Source organism: Uranotaenia lowii, chromosome 1, assembly GCF_029784155.1.
Source record: "Uranotaenia lowii strain MFRU-FL chromosome 1, ASM2978415v1, whole genome shotgun sequence".
Lineage (NCBI taxonomy): Eukaryota > Metazoa > Arthropoda > Insecta > Diptera > Culicidae > Uranotaenia > Uranotaenia lowii.
In genome coordinates, this window is record NC_073691.1 from 107,675,799 (window position 1) to 107,695,895 (window position 20,097).

A 20,097-nucleotide genomic window follows, 5' to 3' on the forward strand; every position below is an offset into this window, starting at 1 on the left:
CTATGCCCTTGCCTTCACTGAGCAATTCATTTCACTGATCACACGCAGCGCTGATGAGGTGTTTTCAGAGTCACAAACCAACAGTACTCTGACAGTAGAAGAGTGATCATTCGTTAGAGAAAAAAATTCTCTTGGCTCTCTCAGCAGCAGATGATAAAATGCTTATTTAAAATCTCCTCACAATTATTAGGAGCGAGAAAGTTCACAGTCTCCTTTTGGGCAAGATGAGCAAAATGAAGCCTGACTACAACTAGATTTTGCCGTTGAACTTCCATGACATATTGATTTTTAAAAAAGAGTTTTTGCTGGTCGCTTGTTGCCCACCCTTCAAGACGCAGAGTAAATTGGAATTAGTTGGCGACAGGGATAAAAGCAGCCTAGCGATGGCAGAAGATTTCATGAAAATTTCATAAATAATTTGAGTATTATAGTTTCAAAACAGGTAATACATATTTGGGGTTGGCAGGATGAACTTGCTCACAAAAAAAAGTCTAAAAGGCAGAATGCGTCCATTGTAATAGTAAATATGATGAAAGGTTTTCCACGCATTTAGCGACGGATGGAAGTAGCTGGTAGCTTTTAGAGACTAACAAAATGTTTGATTACGATTGAGATTCTGCTGAATGAGGCGCACAAAATCACCCTTCAGGATGGATATAGACGAGCAGCTCTCAATCCAAAGAGACGAAAATAATGTTGTGGAAATTTATAGAACATGCAGAGCCGAGTCTAACCAATTATTTTTATTCTTAAAATTAACGTGTATATGCAGTTTTTTCCCTAAAACTTTAATAAAGTCAAGAGAAGGGATGTAGAGTGCATGATTGAATGTGTGAGATCTTAGTTGAATGCGAACAACTGTATCACCGTACGAGATGGCATGGCAGTTGAATTAGTTGCGAACGAACCGCTGAGAGGAACAGTTTGAATGGCACCTAAGCTCCCGCTGCAACAGGATCCTACAGCATGTACTACCGACAAATCATTTGGTCCAATGATGACGTTGATCGAACCTTCAAGCCATCCCCTAACATCATGGGACCCAGACGTTGGCTTTCGCATGACATGGTTGTCAGCCTAAGGATCTAACCAAAATTCAGCTGAAGATGGTGTCCTGTAACTTGGTGAGATCGTTCCTTTTATTTTTAATATTTTCAATGCGCCCATATAAGTAGTATGTAGATGCTTGGGGAGTATGTAGAGGCCAGTCTCGAACCCACCCTAGTCCTTCCTCCAACTGGTATCGGGAGGGGTTGGTTTATTATCTTGAACTGCATTTTATCCATATTCCATGGATATAATGAAGTGCTTGATGGTCTAACCAACGTCTCAAGATCGCTTACTATTCTACGCTGCCTTCTCTAAACTTTAAATTTTCTTCTCCAAACTATTCTAATTTTCATTTCCAGCGTCAGCTCCCCGAGCTATTTAAACGCAATAAAAAAAAAAAAAATAAGATAACGTCGATAACCCACTGAGGGTGCTAGCAAATAACTAGTGAAATACTACACACAAAATTTCTGAGGTCGGAATTTAGCAAAATTTTGCTCAAATTTGACCACACAGTTAGAAAAATGTAATCTTACATTTCATGTAAAACCATCATCGCACGAGGAAATATGAAAAAGAGTATAGCATTTTTGTATTTGCAAGGAGATTTACACGTAAATCGCATGCGAAACCCGCACGGTTCAAATAAGAATGCATTTTCAAGTATAATTACATGTAGTAGCATGAACGGCACAACAGTTGTAAACAAAGTCTTTGTTCGTTTGCTGTTTGTTCCGGCGGATTATTCAATCATAATTGGTGGCGACAAAATACTTAACAAAAGTAAGTGAAACATAAATAATGATAAAGCAATAGAACTTCCATTAATGGTGCTTTTACGCTCTTTTTTTTTATAGAAAACAATATTTTGCTTTGGATTCACTCCGCAGCAAAATCCAAGGATGGAATTCTGCCAGAGGGTGGAAGATAAACGAAGAAAGCTCGGATTCTCTCAGTCTGCCAACAAACAAGGCTGCCGAAATTGTATGGCTGCATTTTTTCTGCAAATAACACGCCAGCCGTCGTTACCGTCGTCGGGGGAAAACTAATAAATAGATCGGACTGTGTGTTAAAATTTAAGTGAAAAGTGAGGTGAAATAATTATTTGATCTTCAGTGAACTGTTTGTCTTTATATTGAATGTAGTTGATGTGTGAGATGTATAATAAAAGTTGTTATCAAAACTCCTGTTGTGTTTCTTATTGGATTAACAGCCGTACCTAAAAATGAGCTTGGAAATGTAAACCTACAGTAAACAAAGCAGCAGTCCAATACGACGAGAATTTACATGAAGTAAGCAGTATTGATACATGTAAATACCCGATTCCCTTCTACCCATGTCGTTGCATGTAATCTTACGTGGATTTTTCTAAGTTTGCAGCTAAAAATTTAGCAATCAAATTGGTAATTTTTCGAAACTAAAATTTTAGCAAACGTGAGAAAAAGTTAGCCGCCGCATTTTTTACTGATTTTTTTTAGCAAAAACCGGAGGAAAAGATCGCGGGGGTATTGAAATACCAAAACAAAAATTTCATTTGAAATTCATGAGGAACATCGGATTATAAAAACAGAACTCATAAATTCTTTCACTTAATTTATTTGAATTTTTTTTTCATTTTTTAAAATCGCACTGATTTGCACGCGCCGACTTGTTTATATTTTCTCTTAGCCGGCGGCTGCTGTCTGAAAAAAGCGGCTAGGTAGTCTTCACGGTAACCGAAGTTACTCTGTTCTGTATAAAAATCCATACAGTTTCGACAAAAGTGTCTCCACTTAGTTTTAACTTCGGGCGCTTTACGCAGAGCGTGAGCAAAAAGCTTTTATACATTTTGAGCTTTCAGCCAGTTAGTCGATTCTGTATAATTTGACATGGGGATGCCCATGCATTTTCAAAATGTTTATAAAAATGTAAAAATAAATGAAATTTCTCAAAATATCACAAAAAATAATTCTAGTGCGGAGAAATATAATCTTTATTGCCAATTTCAAATACGACAAGCCACCTCGGTGTCGGAATATCATTTCATATTTTTATTTCAGCAGCAAACCTCACATGGCTCAAATCGGATCTTTCAACGTCTGAAACTGATTAACGTTCATGTTGCCAACGTCAATGCCAAAAAGGAACGAAGGATCTGTAAAAAGAATTTAATTTAACTCGTTTAAATTGTAAAAATTGTATTTTTTTTACAATACAAACTGATTATTGTACTGTACAATAATCAATTTGTAATGTAAAAAAAATCTCAAAAAAATTAAATTTTTTAATTAATAAAATATTTCTAAACTAAAATGACTTAGCGCTATCTATTGGAATTAAAATTGACTTAAACTTTAGGATTGTTCTAGTGTAGCTTTACAAATTTTTAAAATTTTCATGTTGCACATTGACTGACCTGAAAAATGTTATCCTTTCTTGTTACCGCTGTAGAAGATCCACATGGAAGGACCAAATATGCGTAAGCCGAAAGTTATCCAGCAGTCAACCAGAATCGTTGGGATTATAGTGAAGGCCATCGTCAGAACCAGTTTCTTCTTCCAAACTGATCGGACGAGAAGGATTATCGCGATCTTGGAAGCTTGCTCCGGCGGAACCATAATGCAATCTTGATAGTTGGAAAAGTTGTCCTGGCAAAAAGCTTACATTTGCTTTCATCCCATTTCAGTTTTCTTAAATTTTCATGCGGGATCTTGGCACTGGTTGGTATTTTCAAACGTTTATGCTGCAATTCGAAAAAAGAAACTTGAATGAATGAAAGCAAAAAAAAAATACAAGCGTCTTATCTTGGTTTGCTTCTACTAGCTGTTTACCTCGGTTTCGAACTGCTTTTTAGTTTCGTTTGGCAGCTCCAGCGGAAACCGCATCCATTTACGTAGAAAAGTAGCCAATCCCATCGGAAATCATTTCCAAATATTTTGGCGACTGTTGGCACATTTAGCTATAGCCCTTTGGCCAGAAATCAATATGCGGATGTCACTCGGAACGCAAGAAAGCTACGATATCTGATGGTTTTCTTAAACAGGAGAAATCGAACAATTAGGTTTATTAGTTGTAGTCAGAATATTGAAATTTTCGTAACTTACCAAACATTGAATATCCGGTACAACCAACACTGATCAGCTGCCTATCGACGTGAAGTTTTCCCGTCGGTCTTAGTAAATTGATTAAAGCGCCCTTTCCAAAGGGATTGATCACCGAGGCATGTTGAGCTGTTTTCTGTACTTCTAGCCACACCTTTGGGTCGCCCTATTAAGAATAGAAAATAGATGGTCGTGATACCCATCGGATGATAATCGTTGGCATCCACCCTAAAATCGAACAATTAGATACAAGAATCGTTAAATGTTGAGAAATGTACCTTTTACGAGTAAACAATAAAGATTACACCAACAAAAAACGATTGAAAATAGAAACCATCACAACACACGCGGTTTGTTTTCTTGTCTTTTCCGCAAAAAAGCTCACAATTTGCTTTGAACATCCCTTCTCAACAGATTCCAACAACAGCAAACTTTTTATACAGAGCTGAATAATCGAATTTTAGTTCGCATATGTATATTGGCAACCCAAAACTACTCAAAATTGAATTGGGGATATTCAAATTTTGAGCAACAACCGACTAGTTATTTTGAAGGTGTAATCACAATACATTTTATGAATAACTCAATTTTTCCGTGTTCATTTTTACTAAAAACAAGCAAATTTAGCTTTTTGCTAATTCAAAAGTAAAACAATATTTTTGCTAACGGAAAGTAACAGTAAATTTTTGCTAAGTGGAGCCCCGAAAGTTTTGTGTGTAGTATTTGGGTCTTTCAAATACTGTGGCTGAATTCAAAGGAATCATCGACTACTTTAAAATCATAGTTTCATTCAGCTAAGAGGTTCTTCAAACCTTCTCTTTGATAATAATTCAGCATTGAGGCATTTTTGGACCCTCATGGGGTGGTTTAATTAAAAAAAAAACATTTTTCTATTATATGAATTATGGAAAATAGGTTCTTTGTTGAATAAAAATGATATTTTATGATACTCAAAATTTATTTTTAAATGAATTTTGCAAGGTTTTTGTATTAAACTGCTATGTATTCCGCTAAAATTTAGATTTTTAAATAAGAAGCCGTTAATTTATTTATTATTTTTTTGTTTTAGATTTTGGTTGTTCAAATTTTTCATTTCATATTTTTAACTATATATTAAAGAAATATGACATTGAACAGCTTTGAAATGATCAAAAATTACGGCTTTGAATTGTAAAATTTTGAAAATAATACTCCTGTTAAGGAACCATTCTAATATTACATTATGCGTTTAGGGGGGGAGTGAATGTAGCAACTTTTTACGCTTGGTGGATTTTGGATAGAAAATTAAAAAAAAAAGAGTTGCGTAGGGGAGAGGGGGTGTTGGAAATTATCGAAAATTGAATTAAGATGAAAATTTCTACATAGGAGTTATTGCCAAAAATTATCCATTACAAGAGTCGGAACTCTTGCAGAAATCCACGGACAAAATCCAAAAGCGCCACCATCAAATGCTGCGGCAGAAATGCAACTATTCAGTAAAACACGCTAAGAAAAAAAAACAATTTATATTACATGGTCGGAAATAACTAGCATTTTGAAGGTTAATTTGCACAACAAACACACTGAGATCTTTCTCTACGTGGACTTCCCGCATGAATCAGTATTATAAAATAACGATTGCCATTATCTTCTTCCTAAGACACACGAAAGATTAGCTTTATAGTTTTGAATTATTAATGTACGATTAAGGTAGTCTTTTTTCCATGAAATGGAATCGTTTGGGCGCACTTGACGATACAGCGAACGGGTCGTTAAGTAGAGTAACCATTCATTTTTTTTTGCTTTTTTCTAGATGAAAATTTAGCAGAGAGCACCTGAAAGATAGATGTAATCGTTAACTTATCATCTTTTTCAAGTATTGCTGATGGTACAGCTTATCTTCAGAAGATCTTTTTACGATCAAGAATGGAGGCAGAGACGATTCGTGTTGTAGTTTTTTAGATTTTTTAAATTTATTTAAGTACAATATTCAACAATTATATTATAATTTAAGTTTGTACATTGTATTGTAAATTTTAATGTATCAAATATTAGTCGAATTACATATATAAGCATAATTTTTACCTAGCAGCTTTTGGATCGCTCTGTTCTAAGGATGTTATTCAAGTTACACTCACCCTTATTCTTGTTTTCGAACGAATGGCATTCGTTCGAAAGTTTTGCAATTTTGCATTCTTGTTTTCGTTCGAACGAATGAGAACCGTTCGATCTTTCGAACATCGTTCGTACGAACAAAAAACTGCATTTTCGTTTTCGATCGAAAGTATTTTTTCTTTGGACTGACAAACGCGAGTCTAATGCTGCGAATGATGACCGTTTAAAACAATTGGTGGAATTTAATGCAGATTATAAATGACAAAAGTGGTTCAAAATAACATATTTTGAGCAAATTTGAGAAGAAATGAGAAAAATGTGATATTTAAACTAAACATAAAAATAGATCCAGGCCTAATTGAGCCAACTGACACGGAAACCTCTGCCAATGAATAAGACCGGTTGTAGAGTCGAAAGGTGATTAAAAATTTTAATTTTGTCGAGATCAATGTTATTTATGAAATTCAAAAATAACAAAATTTTCTGGAATACAAACTCATTTTTATTTAAATTTTTGTTGATTTTTTCTATGAGAGCTCGATCTCCTACGACGGGGCAACTTTCTAGCAGCAGCAGCGATAGCAACACCCCCGCCGGCTGGTATCGGCTCCGATTTGTCGAACTTCTGGAAATCACACAAAATAGCTTGCTGGAGGTTTTCTTGGTGGGCCCGATCCGCTCGAGCATGATTGGGTTTTTTCCTGGTCCCTGGGCCGTTTACGAGGTTCCTGTTTGCCGGTTCAATATTAAAAATTTCACAATATCACTTATCAGGCAGGTTGTTCACTTTTGTTGGCACACGAGAAATGTCATTTTGATACAGCAGGGCTGCTTAGAAATTTCGAAATTCATCTGGTAACACCAACATCGAACGTATCGCATTCGAACGAAAACAAGAATAGCTTTTTCGAATTCGATCGAAAGTATCCGTTCGAACGAACGACAGATACGCCGTAAACAAGAATAAGGGTGACTATATATTCACTTTTTCAGTTATTACATGCTTTTTTCTTTGATTTTGACACTTAATTAAAATTTGGTTTCCAAAAATATGATGCTAGGTGCAAATTTTCTACGCTGATCTGAAAGTTCAGCAAATTAACCTGTTATACTTTTCAAAATCTTCTAATGTTGTTTGAAAATCCAAACTGGATTTAAGCTTCTAATAGTAAAATTTAAAATTTGATAATTTCCAAAAGTATTTTGTAGAGGATCTGACTCTTGTTTGATTCTAATTTTTAAAATGATCGACACATTTGATTTGAATTTAACTGTTACATATCAAAATTGGATTTTGAAATCTTAAGTCCTATAAATAGGTTTTGTTATTTTGGTTAAGCATTCTAAATTCTTCTATCATGATTTCAAAAAATCTGAATACAAGTTTTCATATAACTGGTTGATGTTTTGAATGTTGTTACGGTAACTGTTGGATTTCAAATTTCAAACTCTAAAATGTAAACTGATTAATTTTTCACCATTTCTCGTGAGTTAACTCACAATTAATTGATTGACACAAGCCCAACTGAACTTGGATTTCTTCTATCTGCATCGCGAAATTGAGTTATGATTTCTAGATCCGAATCAGCCATCTGGGCTGCCATTGCTGTTTTCCTATTGAAATCTTAGGATATATTCAAAAATAGTTTATATAAAGATTCCCAACTCTTATGAAAACCGGGAGACAAAAAAAAGCGCCACCAGACGGCAGAAATGCAACTAAAACACATTGAACACTGTTAGCAGAGAAAACTCATGTAAATAAGTTTTTATCACACGGTGGGACACATGTACTCAATTGAGAGTTTTTTAGCACAACAATCAAAAGTCCCATTAACAGTAACTAATTTTTGCACTCAAAAATCTTTAATGAGAAATGAGGGTGTGGATTATTTTATGAGCAGCGCACAAAATGGGACTGCACACTTTAGATTTGTGGATTGTGACATTTGTGCCACATTTCAAAACAGTACCTATTTAAATCAGTTTTTTTTTAATTTTTCTATTCGCCAATCGCTTTTTGTGACTGCAACAGATTGCACAGTATCCAAATTTTCAAAAAAAAATAATATCAGCCTGATTATTTCACATTGAAGAAGACTCTAAATTTGCAAAAGTAATAATAAAATAATATTCTTCAAAATTTAACACGACACTTCAGGTAAACTAAAATGCCATAGTTGTATTAGTTGGTCCAGCTGTTTTTATCATACAGCAATTTGAGTATTGGATTTTTTCTAATTGATTTCCTTGCTGGCCATTTACCTAAATTTAGTTCTTAATTTTAGTTCAACGTTTCGAAGTGCTATGTACAAATTTAAAAGAGTAAATAAAGGTAGCGGTACACCTCAGGTGGAAATGAAAAGGTAGGAATGTTATCACATTGAGGGAATCAAGAAATAAAATCTTAAGAAGTTTTAAGCGCTGAGACTGGCTTAAAATTCAACTTTTCACTATGTTCATAAATTATAAATGTTAAATATTCTTAAATTATAACTTTGTTTATACACTTTTTTTTATTCATTGTTGATCAAATAATCAAAACATTGTTAATGTTAATGTTTTCATTATTAAATTAAGGTATTTTCACAATCGATGAATCTGAATGCGGTTAGCTCAATTTTACTGAGTCAGTCGCATTTATTTCTGCAATATTTAATCAAATTACTTCAGAGTGCAGTTTGAATAATTTTACATTGATTGAAAACATATCAGAGTGCATCATGATCTGCACGCTACGATCACTAAACACAATTTGTGAGAAATGATGACCTTTTCCGTCAGCAGGTGGTGTTAATGTTGGTAGAAAGAATGTCTGTTGGAATTTATATGAAAAATGTAAAGAGCTGGGTATCTTTATATCTACTATCTTTGATATATTGGTAGAATCCATTTTGGCGCCAAATTGCAGCAGACATGGAGTGCTTTGTCATTACGAAGGTCTCTCTTTTGGCAGGTTTAGCATTTCCAGTTCGATTCCGTGCTAGTTGTTGACCCAGGAACAGCTATCCTCTTTGCTCGTGCAGATAAAGTGTGGTGCGAGGATACTGTGACTCGCGACAGAATTGTTCTTGGTCGGATGCAGCGACTGAATATCAAAATCTTTACGGGCATCTGATGGTGAGTGTTGGACGTGGTGGGGGTTGGTGTCCATTCCCCGAGAGGGGTTATAAGAAACGGGTGATCTTTTTCCGCCGCTAATGCCTTCATCTGGAGCGTTGGATTCTCCAATTCCTGGAGAATATAATTTATTTTTATTATAATCTTTAGCCAAAGTGTATTAAAAATCTACTTACCATCGAAACGACACCATCGTGTATCGATCCTCTCGTAGTGTTTCAATGACCTGATTGAGGGGCTTGGGCACATGTTCGACGGCTTCGATGACAAACTGGCAACCTATAAATAACAAAAACATAATTTTAATTTTATTGATTATGCTTTAAATAATAGCAAACTTACTGCTTAAACCAAGTACATGACTGGTGGAAGCCTTTTGTGCGAGCCTGTCCCAGGAGACCGTTAAGAGTGCCACGTTGTCGGCCTGTCTTCTGGCCATACGGATTTGCCGCGGGCCACATCGTGTTGCCGAATTTTCGCTAGGCTTGAGACCTGGTGGTGACGACTGTCAGGAGTTGTGTCCCAGTGCCCTGCTTGTTTCTCGGTGACGGGCGCTGTGAAGGCTTTGTTTTTTCGATTGAAAATTGATTCTGAGTTTTGTGACCGTATTGATGAACAGACTCCCGGCGGCCGCAGTAGCCAAAATTAGGTTAGGGAAATGGAAACAAACACTGGATACTTACAACAGCCGCCCCGAGCATCGGTGTTTTATAAACAGGTTATTGGATGCTGCTTGTTGGATGAATTCCAGACATGGGCAGTCTCAGCGTTGTTGAGACTTCGATCAGAGGAATGTTGAAGGCACTGGCCTAGATCTAGTGGCCGAGGAGCAAGCCCTGTTTTAGCTTCCAATGGATCTTGGGGTATCTTTTCCGGAGCCATCTCATGGGGGAAGGGAATAAGTATTTGTTGTGATTCCATTCTGGCACCGTTTTTTCAGTTGCGGTAAGCCTTGTAGTGTTTAGCACTGCAAAAAATATGTTACACTATTTAAAACATTTCAAGCGTGATAAAATATTTAAAAACTTACTGGGTTTCCTGGAAAACAAAAAGTTTCTGCTCACATTAACAAGACACGCACGCCATTTTGTTTATTTGCTTTATTGTTGAGTGAAGACACACGACACACTTAGATTCATCCCGCGTTTTGTTTTAAAGATTATTGCACGTATCTTTCACAAATATTTTTATATCGTTTCAAGCGAAGACACATGAAAAATAGAAAAGTTTGTTATAAATAAGAAGATTTTTAAACGATTACTCCAATAGTCACTATTCATATAATCAGAACGGAATAATATTGATGATTACGTGTATGATATTTGATTATGCGGGATGTCCACGTGGACAGGTTTGAATTTTTTTTTCTAAATCTCATTTGACAGTTAGAAAACACTACTTTCTGCTTTTTTGTTATAGAAATGGCTGGTTTTGAAAAAAAGCGAAAAAGCGTTTCCTGATATGAAATAAATTTTAAATTTCTTAATTATGTTATTTATCACTTAAACTGGAAAACTTTGCAATTTTAAGATGCAATACAAATAAGGTATCTGTTTAAATTGAAGATTATTATTTTTAATTGAGGAAGCTGAATGCGTAAAAACGAGTCAGGTTCTCAATTAAATTGAGTCAGTGGCATAGCATTTCCCAAAAATTGACGAAAGTAGTTCAGAGTACATTTTGCAAATGTATTCCAAATTTGAACAAAAGCATATTAGAGTGCATTTGAACCCCCCGGAACGAGGGGTACAAGAGAAAAATTCAATTATCGAGAAATGTTGACCTTTTCTGTCAGTAGATGGTGTTAAGGTTTGTTAAAAGATTGTCCGTTGGCGTTTATTGGGATTGGGCCTGCTAAAAAGAATAAAGCTTGCTCTTTACTCTTACACAGATTTCCATAAGAATGACAGCTAATCGGAGTGAAATTGGAGTGAAGGCTATTGTTTCTCTGTTTAACACACGAGAAATCGTATACCGGGATTGCGAGCGCGCCCATCGCCCATACAGTCTCCGGTAAACAGCCGAACGGTGCGGTTCATTTATCTCGTCTCCTCCATTTACATTTACATTTATTATCACATTTCATCTGACTGAATAGTCTACATGAAAGATTAATTCTAAGTTTAACGGGAACATTACAAATATAATTCACTAAAATGTATAATTTTCTATCGAGACAATCAGATTTCTAAGTTGTGGCGAATTTCTTATTCTAGATCTAAAACAGTTAGTTGTAATGTCAAATTCGTAAAGTTCAAAAAACCAGTTGAAGATCCGACTCATGCTTCTTATTGGTTCATGTTGTCCGTAATTAGTTCGTCGGAAGTCGATTTGAAGGAAATCTCGTTGCCTTAATGTTCTTGCCGGAACGTTGATATTAAAGGAGCTTAGTAATTCCGGGCAGTCGATAGTGCCTGTGAAGATCTTGTTTACAAGTAAAGCTCGTGCTGTGACTCTTCTCTCCAAAAGAGTGTCTAGACCAAGCAGTCTGCAACGTTCGCTGTAGTCAGTGAGCTCCTGGGGCTGGTTCCACGGCAGGAATCTGAGTGCGTATTTCACAAATCTCGATTGAACAGCTTCAAGTCTTTTGGACCAAACCATCGTATAAGGAGACCAAACTTCCGAGGCATACTCTAGTAATGAGCGCACTAGGGAACAGTATAAGGATCGAAGGCAGTAAGCTGCCGCTCATAGCAAGTCCGTCCCATTTGCATTTTCATCATTTTTCAGTTTATCGCTGGAATCAGTTTAACTTTATCTGTAGTTTCAAGAGAAAATTTTGTTTTCAACACTTTGTTCTGATGAACATTGAAAAAAACCTCAAGTAAATTTGTCCCATTGAACAAATGATCGCAAGTCGGTCCCATATGGCATAAATCATCGCATGTCGGTCCCACAGCCATAAGGGCCCAGCAAATGATTTTCAACGGAATCAAAACGAAAAAATTATCTTTATAAAGCGAAAATCTTTCATTAGCCTTTGCTGTGATAGATTCAGTTGATAATTTTGATTAAAAACGCATACAAGTGCCGAACTACCATTGGACTTTTAATGATTTTTCAATACCGTTTTTCTCATTTCAACAAAAACGCAAATGGGACGGACTTGCTATGAGCGGCAGTAAGGGTCTCGAAACTCTTTCGATACTCTTTTGAGGAATCCGAGGTTGCGATTTGCTCTGGAGATTAGAGGCTAATAGTTATCCGGGGATAAGTAATCCTGCAAGTGTACTAAAAATATTTAGTACAGCCAGTGCCATCCTGCATTCAGAACGCCGCCAATTTAGTACACGTCAATCTAATGTTTTGATCGCGTTTTCTTTTGTCGTCTAAATCGTAACAATGGAAATTTGGGGGATCCAGAAAATCCGTCGTTTGCATACAAATGGTCTTGCGGTGAGGGTCAGTTAATAACGGTTTTACAACGTTTTCATCGCAAAACCTCCAGCCGTGCAGCATTTGGTGGAAAAGCTGCCTCATATTACCACGGTTAGCGCTAGCGGATGTAAGTGTCTTTCCCAGTGAATAAATAAAGTGTAAATTTTGTGAATGAACTCAGTGATTCAAGTAGCAGAACCGGCAGTTCTCCTTACGGCGGACAACGGTAAGTTTCATGTTTGCAGGTGGCATTTCGTAACCATAATTTTGGGTTTTTTTTCTATTTCTGGCAGGCTCCCGGTTCATGGCCAATGCTACCGAGGATGAATTAGACGAGGAATTAGATGTTGAAGTTGAATCCGATGAGGCATCGGTAACCCAAAACGAGGAACCAGAAACAGATGAAGAGCCAGAAACGACGAAATCGCGAGATGCAGATACATTCCTTCTATTTACAAGGAACTATGTTACTGGAACTCAGCTGGAATTGCCTGCCGGAAATCCTGTCGAATTCCTCGTTGGATTTGCCAATAAGAGAAGTGACGATTTCATAGTAAAAATTTTAATTACTTCATTCAAAACTTTTCGGGTATTGCCTACAACTGAGACATTAAACCGGGTCACGAAGCGACCGTCTCTTACTCGTTCCTTTCATCTGAATCGGTTGGCGGTCGGCCATTCGGATTGAACATTGCGCTCAACTACCGTGACGCCTGCGAAAATCAGTTTTCCGAAGGTTGAGAAGGGTAGCTATCGTTAACAAAGCAAAAAACAGAGACACAAATATGTAGAATGCCCGGGCCATCACCATCATCAACACAAAAAGTATAATCGGCGTGGAACAATGATTCTGGCATTATCTTCCGGAAAGTCGTTTGACTGAATAGTTAGTTGGCAAACAAATTATAATGAAAAAAAAAATGTATTTTGCGAAAGGTCACATTATGCTAGATAATCGTAATGTCAAAAAAACCCTCAAGTCAAAACGGGACGTTCCAGATTATTTGACCTTCGCCGGCAGCTGCCAGTCCGTTGTTGATAATGTTTCGTCTCATTCCTCGAGACTAACATGCCACTTCTGGATCTGATCGATGCTGCCCGTTCTGGCAACGAAAAGCAGGTTCACGAACGGGCCGAACAGTATACTAAACATGCAGAAAAGCTGGTCGAGGTTGCCAACCTTGTGTGCAGCATGTCCAACCACGAGTACGGTGTTGAAATGTTGCGCTACGCCGCGGCCCAGATCGAGACGCTTTGTCTACAGGTCATTAATGCCGCTCTGATTCTGTGTGCTCGTCCGAATTCCAAAGTTGCTCAGGAAAACATGAAAGCCTACCGACAGGCTTGGGAAAACATGTTCGCATTTTGACGGAAGCAGTCGATGACATTACCACTATCGATGACTTTTTAGCTGTTTCGGAAAATCACATTCTGGAGGATGTGAATAAGTTTGTCCTGGCGATGCATTGGATTTGAGAAACACGGCCGGTGCTATCCAGGGCAGATCGGCCCGAGTCTGCAACGTGGTGGAAGCCGAAATGGACAACTATGAACCGTGCCAAAATAATGAAATCTTTCACTCGAAAGTAATTTCCGATTACCAATTTAAAATGTTAAAATCAGAATTGAGTATCTTAATTTTTGTGGGATGTACTGTTTCTATTGTTAACCAATATTGATTTCTATTTGAATTGGAAATTTCCGTGACCTTCAAGTGATGTTTCTAACCGAAATTTACCTATAGGAAGCCATGCGAAAGATGAATGAAGAGGACAAACAGAAGATCAGAAGACTCGGAAGTGGCTAAGTGGGACGATACCGGCAATGATATCATCTATATGGCTAAGCACATGTGCATGATCATGATGGAAATGACAGACTTCACTCGGTACGTTTTGACTGTGATATCGTAAGTAGAATGGTCTTGTTTTTTAACTTGAGTTGTACTTTTTTTACAGCGACCGTGGACAGCTCTAGACCACTATGGATGTGATCAATTCTACCAAAAAGATCTCGGAAGCCGGCACCAAGCTGGATAAGCTGACTCGCGAGATCGCCGACCAATGTCCAGAAAGTTCCACGAAAAAGGATCTGCTGGCATATCTGCAGCGTATCGCTCTGTACTGCCACTATATCCAGATCACGTCCAAGGTCAAAGCGGACGTGCAAAACATCAGCGGTTAGCTGATAGTTTCCGGGGTAATAGTTAAGTTTGTTCCATTGTCTTTTGTTGAACGATATAATCTACCGGTGACCGTTTGTTTTAATTTAATCTTTGCAGCTGGACAGCGCCACTTCTTTATTCCAGGCCGCCAAGAATCTTATGAAAGCCGTCGTCTACACGGTTAAGTATTCGTACGTCGCTTCCACCAAATACACTCGACAGGGAACTGTTCCGGTAAATATGGTTTCGGTACATGTTCCAGTGAGATTGCAACGCTACTAACGATAACTGTCTATTATATGCGTATTATATTTTCCCAATTCTTGCTAACCCTCCATAACAATCAATTCGATCGATTCCCCTACTGCACACGGCTCTGGAACCCTTAATCTAAACTCAGAACTCCAAAGTAAGTTGCGTTCGGCTCGGGGTTGTGGATCTATAGAATGAAAAAAAGCACACCAGTCTACCAACTAACACATCATAATACGCCTTTTGCACTCAATAACACCGATCACAACACAACAGATTAGGAATTGTTCAATTATTGTTTTTTTTTTTCAATCACAGATAGTTTTAATACAATGAGATATTACGACTAACAGTAAAAACCTTTTTTTTTTTTGTTACCAACGTCACTTCGTAATACCAATCAAACCTTGTTTTACCTAACAATAAAATTTACCCTCATGTCTCATTGAAACATTTATGAACCAGATTAAACTATAAATACTTTACTTTTCCAAAACAAAATCTCCACAGTCTCCAATCTTGGTGTGAAAGATGAAGGCCCCGGAGAAGAAACCGCTAGTGCGCCCGGAGAAACCGAAAGAAGTGCGGGCCAAGGTGCGACGAGCGTCACAGAAGAAGGCCCAGAATCCCGTTCACGCCCTGTCCGAGTACCAAAGCCCCACGGATGCCGTCTAAAAAGGAGGGCGCAGCAGCTCATTCAGGGGAGACCAAAACTTACAGCCTGTATGCTGTAGGGAAAGCATTATTTTTGTTTTGTTTTATTTTATCATGAGCTGATATCAAAGCAGCTTATAATAGTTAGATTATCAGAGCAGAATCTAATAGAGGAAAGGAATTTTAAAGGTTGTAAACCTCATTGCGAGAACAAATTTGGCCCTCAAAATAGGAAACCCCATTTTATAGAAAAGCTATATAAAGAACGATGGTCTATATTTTATCACTATTTTGTAGTTTTTTTTTGTGTATCGCATCGTTATATTTATTTATACATTTCTCACCACGTAATGAGTAGATGCATTTTATCAATACTTATATAATCGCACAGTCAACAAGAGTTTGTAAACCAGTATTTTGGAGAATGAAAACAATTTAACTTCTTACTCTATATTGATATTGAAAATTTTCCAATGTAACTTTTAAAGTTGAAATTTAGATTTAGAACCGAATTTAGATATTCTGTAATAAGGTAATCATTCATGCTGTTATTCAAAGATAGTTTTTTTTTTTAATTAAAACTAGTTTATTAAAGGCCTTTTACTTTTACAAAGTTTCAATGTGCCGAGTGTATTCGTTTCACTAGGTTAGTAGGAAAGGGGGCCGTAATAGTCGCGGCGACTCAACAGTTAGAGAAAAAAAACTTTAAACAAAGGAAAAGGAAGGGGTTTCTAGGGGTTATTCTCCAATATCAGTTTCCATTAGGGTCCGGTGGTGGCCTCCTGTAGCTGTGGTTTCGGTAGCTACGGTTCGGTTTCGGTTTCCGATCTTCTGGCCAGTCTTCTTCAGGAATGTGTCGAACCCGTTGGATGAGAGGCGGTACTAATAAATAAACAAAACAGACATTAAATGAAGAACACACAAGGGGAGAGTTTACGTGGGTAAGCGGATTAAACGACCAAGTCAGACAGCTTGAGATTCAAAGATAGTTAAGAATCTTAATATGATTAAAAAAAAGATTGAAATCATAAAAGACATCCTCGAGCTTAGCAGCAGCCAATGGCAACACAAATAAACTCAATTAATGTACTGTTAGAACAAGATAAAGAACGAATCCATAAATGGCAAACTCATCGCGTTGTCAGCATTCCTATTTCTTACCTATACGAAGAATATTGCACTGAGTATATGAAGCAGCAGCAGAAGAAAAAAAACTATAAAACTTGTTACGAAAGTGTTTCAAAGTGTCTTAGAAGTCAACTGAAATTTTAACTTGCATTGCTCCTAGACACAGCAACATAAATAATGTTCAACAGGCAGAACATGACACAAAATATTTATCGATAGAAAAATAAAAATGGACAAAAAATATGTGTATTAAAAACATTATAATAAAGTTGTTGTTTCTTTCTCATAAAAAAGAAAGGTCCTGGGAAAATTTTCTTAACTTTATGAGGTTTTGTGAAACAGAAAAACGCAACCGACAAAGCCCGGCAGATGTAGCATGATTGCCTTTTCTTTGTCGCTTTCGGCACTGCTTCAATAATGTGGAATCGCCATCAGACTAAACTGCCAGTCCATTTTTCTATTTGTTTTTTTTTTTTATAAAGGTTGAAGCAGTGTAATATAAAATTGATGAACGATTGACGACAAATATTCTCATCTGAGCTCGAATCTGACCGAATGTGGATGGATAACAACAAACGCACCCCAGCAGCAGATTGTTCAACCAAATCCAATCTGTTCCGGATATTCCGGAAAATAATTATGGGACCGCCTTGCGAGTATATTCCGCATGCGTATTAAATGTACCCGCAAGGCTGTCCCATATTTAGCTTTTCTTTTGTCAGTTATCATTTGATTCTCTCTATCTGCGGTGTATTATTCACTTTACTGGTTGTTTACTGATGGAAATAAGTTTGAAATCATGTTTATGACATATTTAGATAAAGATAACGTAAGTTTATCGTAAGAATTGAGTAGGTCTAAAATAAAATGAATAACAACGTTCCATGAATAAAACAACCTTTACCTTCATCTTTTGGAAAGTTTTTCGGTCGATATTCTTTTTAGAAAGACTGAATATCTACAAACTAAATTAATGCTGAATCAGAAAAAGCGAAGCATTTTAGCTGCAAATATTTAGTGAGAAAAATCAATACAATATGACTTACGCGTGTGCTTCCAGGTACATATCGAAATATGTTCCAGAAAGAAAGTTTATTTTCTATAAGAAAAAAAAAACAAAAAAAAACTTACGAATCCTCTTGAGTATTTCTTGTGGAATCCATTCATAGTCCACATCCTTGGTACTGGTGGTTCCTGTTTTAACAGTTTTACGGGCAGCTGGGGAGTGTTCACGCTTGCCACACGATGTCAGGAATTGTTGGGCGAGCACCAGCAACAAAACTACAACAGCCGCCAGTAACACGTACAGGAAGAACGTTTCCCCATCCAAACCCTGATAACTGATTTCCGCTGGCGTAACGGTAGTTGAGCGCAATGTTCAATCCGAATGGCCGACCGGCAAACGATTCAGATGGAAGGAACGAGTAAGAGACGGTCGCTTCGTAACCCGGATTAATGTCTCAGTTGTAGGCAATAGCCAAAAAGTTTTGAATAAAGTACATAATTGAAATTTCTACTATGAAATCGTCACTTCTCTTATTGGCGAATCCAACGAGGAATTCGACAGGATTGTTTCCGGCAGGCAATTCCAGTTGAGTTCCAGTAACATATCTGCATCTACGGAACGTATCTGCATCTGGCAATTTCGTCGTTTCTGGCTCTTCATCTGTTTCCCGGTTTCTCGTTTTGGGTTACCGATGCCTCATCGGATTCAACTACAACATCCAATTCCATTCCAAGTATGGTACCAACCAACACAGATATCACAACAGACCCATCCAATAGTAATCGAATCATTTGGTTTCTTCTTAAGTTTCTTCGACCCTTTGGGTGCAGGGGGATTATCACGACCGCAAAAGCAGCAGATGTTATCAGAACTCATTATGATAAAACACAGGTTCAAATCGACGACTTCTTTTTCTTCTACTTGAGCTGCTTCACGGGCAGCTCGGGTTAAGGACCAGGAATCGACAACTTCACTGCTGAGTTTAATGACACATCAGCAACCAAAACAGAGTCAAGTTTCAGAAGTAAGGTTAGGTCCGAATCAACTGAAGAGATTCTAGTGAATTTCGGCAAAACTGCATAAAATGTTGAAATAACACTTCGCGTTTATAACTTGTTCGTTACAGTTTCAAGCAATTCCAGATATAACTGTGAAAAAACAGTTTTACACAAGAAATTAGCGAAAATTCTAGAGTGAAATAAAAACAAGCGTCCGTTTTGTAAGCCAGTGGTGTTTTGTTTCATTTTGTTCTTCATTTAACTCACTATCTCAAGAAGTCTGCAAAAAACTCCTTCACATCAGGAACGAAGTTCCAATATACATAAATAGGTATTGCATAAAAAAAATTTAAAATTACAATCACATATTCATTCTCATACAAATCCCCCCAACATAGTTTGCATATTTCCACCAGCTGAGGTATCAGTGCCCAGATTACAGAACCTTGTAAACTGGAATGTGTTGCCAAATATAATAAGATATGAGACTGAGATGTTTCTGACACATCAACACATCCTGATCTTCCTGGAACAAGTACGAAACCTTGTCCGCTTCCGTCCTTGGTAGTCGAAAAGAAATAACTAAGTGTTGAATATCCTGCCAGAGGGGAAAATACTCAACAGTCATCAGGAGCCAAGCGGAAGCAATCCGCGGTATTTTCAATTACATCTAATATCACTCTCGCGAGATCTCGGAAAAAAGGCCAATCAAGTTAATATAAAACATCACTTTAATAAAATACGCGAACGATTATAGGCATCCGACGGATTCACGATCCCGGACTTTCGTTCCGACGAGAAAAAAAACGTTTAGAAATTCGCTGCACATGCACAATCGAATACGATAAATATCAAAATCAAAACAAACGACGTAAACATCCATGCATATGTCATCCTGCGAAGAACGCTGCCTTTTCATAAAATTTTCTTTGAAATGGCAGCGTTATGTTACAGGATGGCATGGATCTGTACTAAACATTTGCAGGATGGCATGGATCTGTACTAAAAATTTGCAGGATGGAATGGATTTAGCTAATCGGCGCCATAATATGCTGCAGAAAATATTTAAAAATAAAACCCAATCATCCGTCAGTCCGGTGTAAGCGTGAGAGCTTTGTTATTGTTTTTTTAGTACGGACTATGTAACGGATCGTTGATTTTTTTTTTTTTTAA

General features: G+C 37.2%; 1 protein-coding gene, 3 long non-coding RNA genes and 2 pseudogenes across 5 annotated transcripts; 3 read left to right on the forward strand and 3 right to left on the reverse strand.

The window, feature by feature from the left end:
• Positions 1-1,658: 1,658 nt before the first annotated feature.
• Positions 1,659-2,233, forward strand: LOC129742606 (uncharacterized). Its single transcript, XR_008736569.1, has 2 exons — positions 1,659-1,833; positions 1,908-2,233. It is a non-coding gene; the product is annotated as an uncharacterized LOC129742606 (long non-coding RNA).
• Positions 2,234-2,998: 765 nt separating this feature from the next.
• LOC129739697 (uncharacterized) lies at positions 2,999-4,565 on the reverse strand. Of its 2 annotated transcripts, none has more exons than XR_008735943.1 (5): positions 4,409-4,565; positions 4,134-4,296; positions 3,861-4,063; positions 3,446-3,772; positions 2,999-3,184 (listed from the first exon to the last, which is right to left on the reverse strand). It is a non-coding gene; the product is annotated as an uncharacterized LOC129739697 (long non-coding RNA). The 2 variants fall into 2 exon arrangements; XR_008735942.1 differs by having other exon boundaries at positions 4,134-4,358; positions 4,409-4,532.
• A 1,609-nt stretch (positions 4,566-6,174) lies between these two features.
• On the reverse strand, positions 6,175-13,198 carry LOC129756994 (uncharacterized). Its single transcript, XR_008739583.1, has 4 exons — positions 10,375-13,198; positions 9,687-10,311; positions 9,521-9,623; positions 6,175-9,458 (listed from the first exon to the last, which is right to left on the reverse strand). It is a non-coding gene; the product is annotated as an uncharacterized LOC129756994 (long non-coding RNA).
• LOC129756963 (translocon-associated protein subunit alpha-like) lies at positions 11,690-13,925 on the forward strand. Its single transcript, XM_055754044.1, has 2 exons — positions 11,690-12,948; positions 13,016-13,925. Exons 1-2 carry the CDS (start codon positions 12,894-12,896, stop codon positions 13,408-13,410), a joined length of 450 nt encoding a protein of 149 aa, XP_055610019.1. The 5' UTR covers positions 11,690-12,893; the 3' UTR covers positions 13,411-13,925.
• Positions 13,667-17,161, forward strand: LOC129737778 (catenin alpha-like; annotated as a pseudogene).
• LOC129756946 (translocon-associated protein subunit alpha-like) lies at positions 16,345-19,770 on the reverse strand (annotated as a pseudogene).
• Between the last annotated feature and the right edge of the window lie 327 nt (positions 19,771-20,097).

What these genes read in the sequence shown, in the direction of transcription:
- LOC129756963 (XM_055754044.1), top strand. Translation starts at nt 12,894, where the DNA reads ATGAACTCAGTGATTCAAGTAGCAGAACCGGCAGTTCTCCTTACGGCG. An exon ending in TCTCCTTACGGCGGACAACG is followed by an intron (nt 12,949 to 13,015) that starts GTAAGTTTCATG and finishes TATTTCTGGCAG; the next exon opens with GCTCCCGGTTCATGGCCAAT.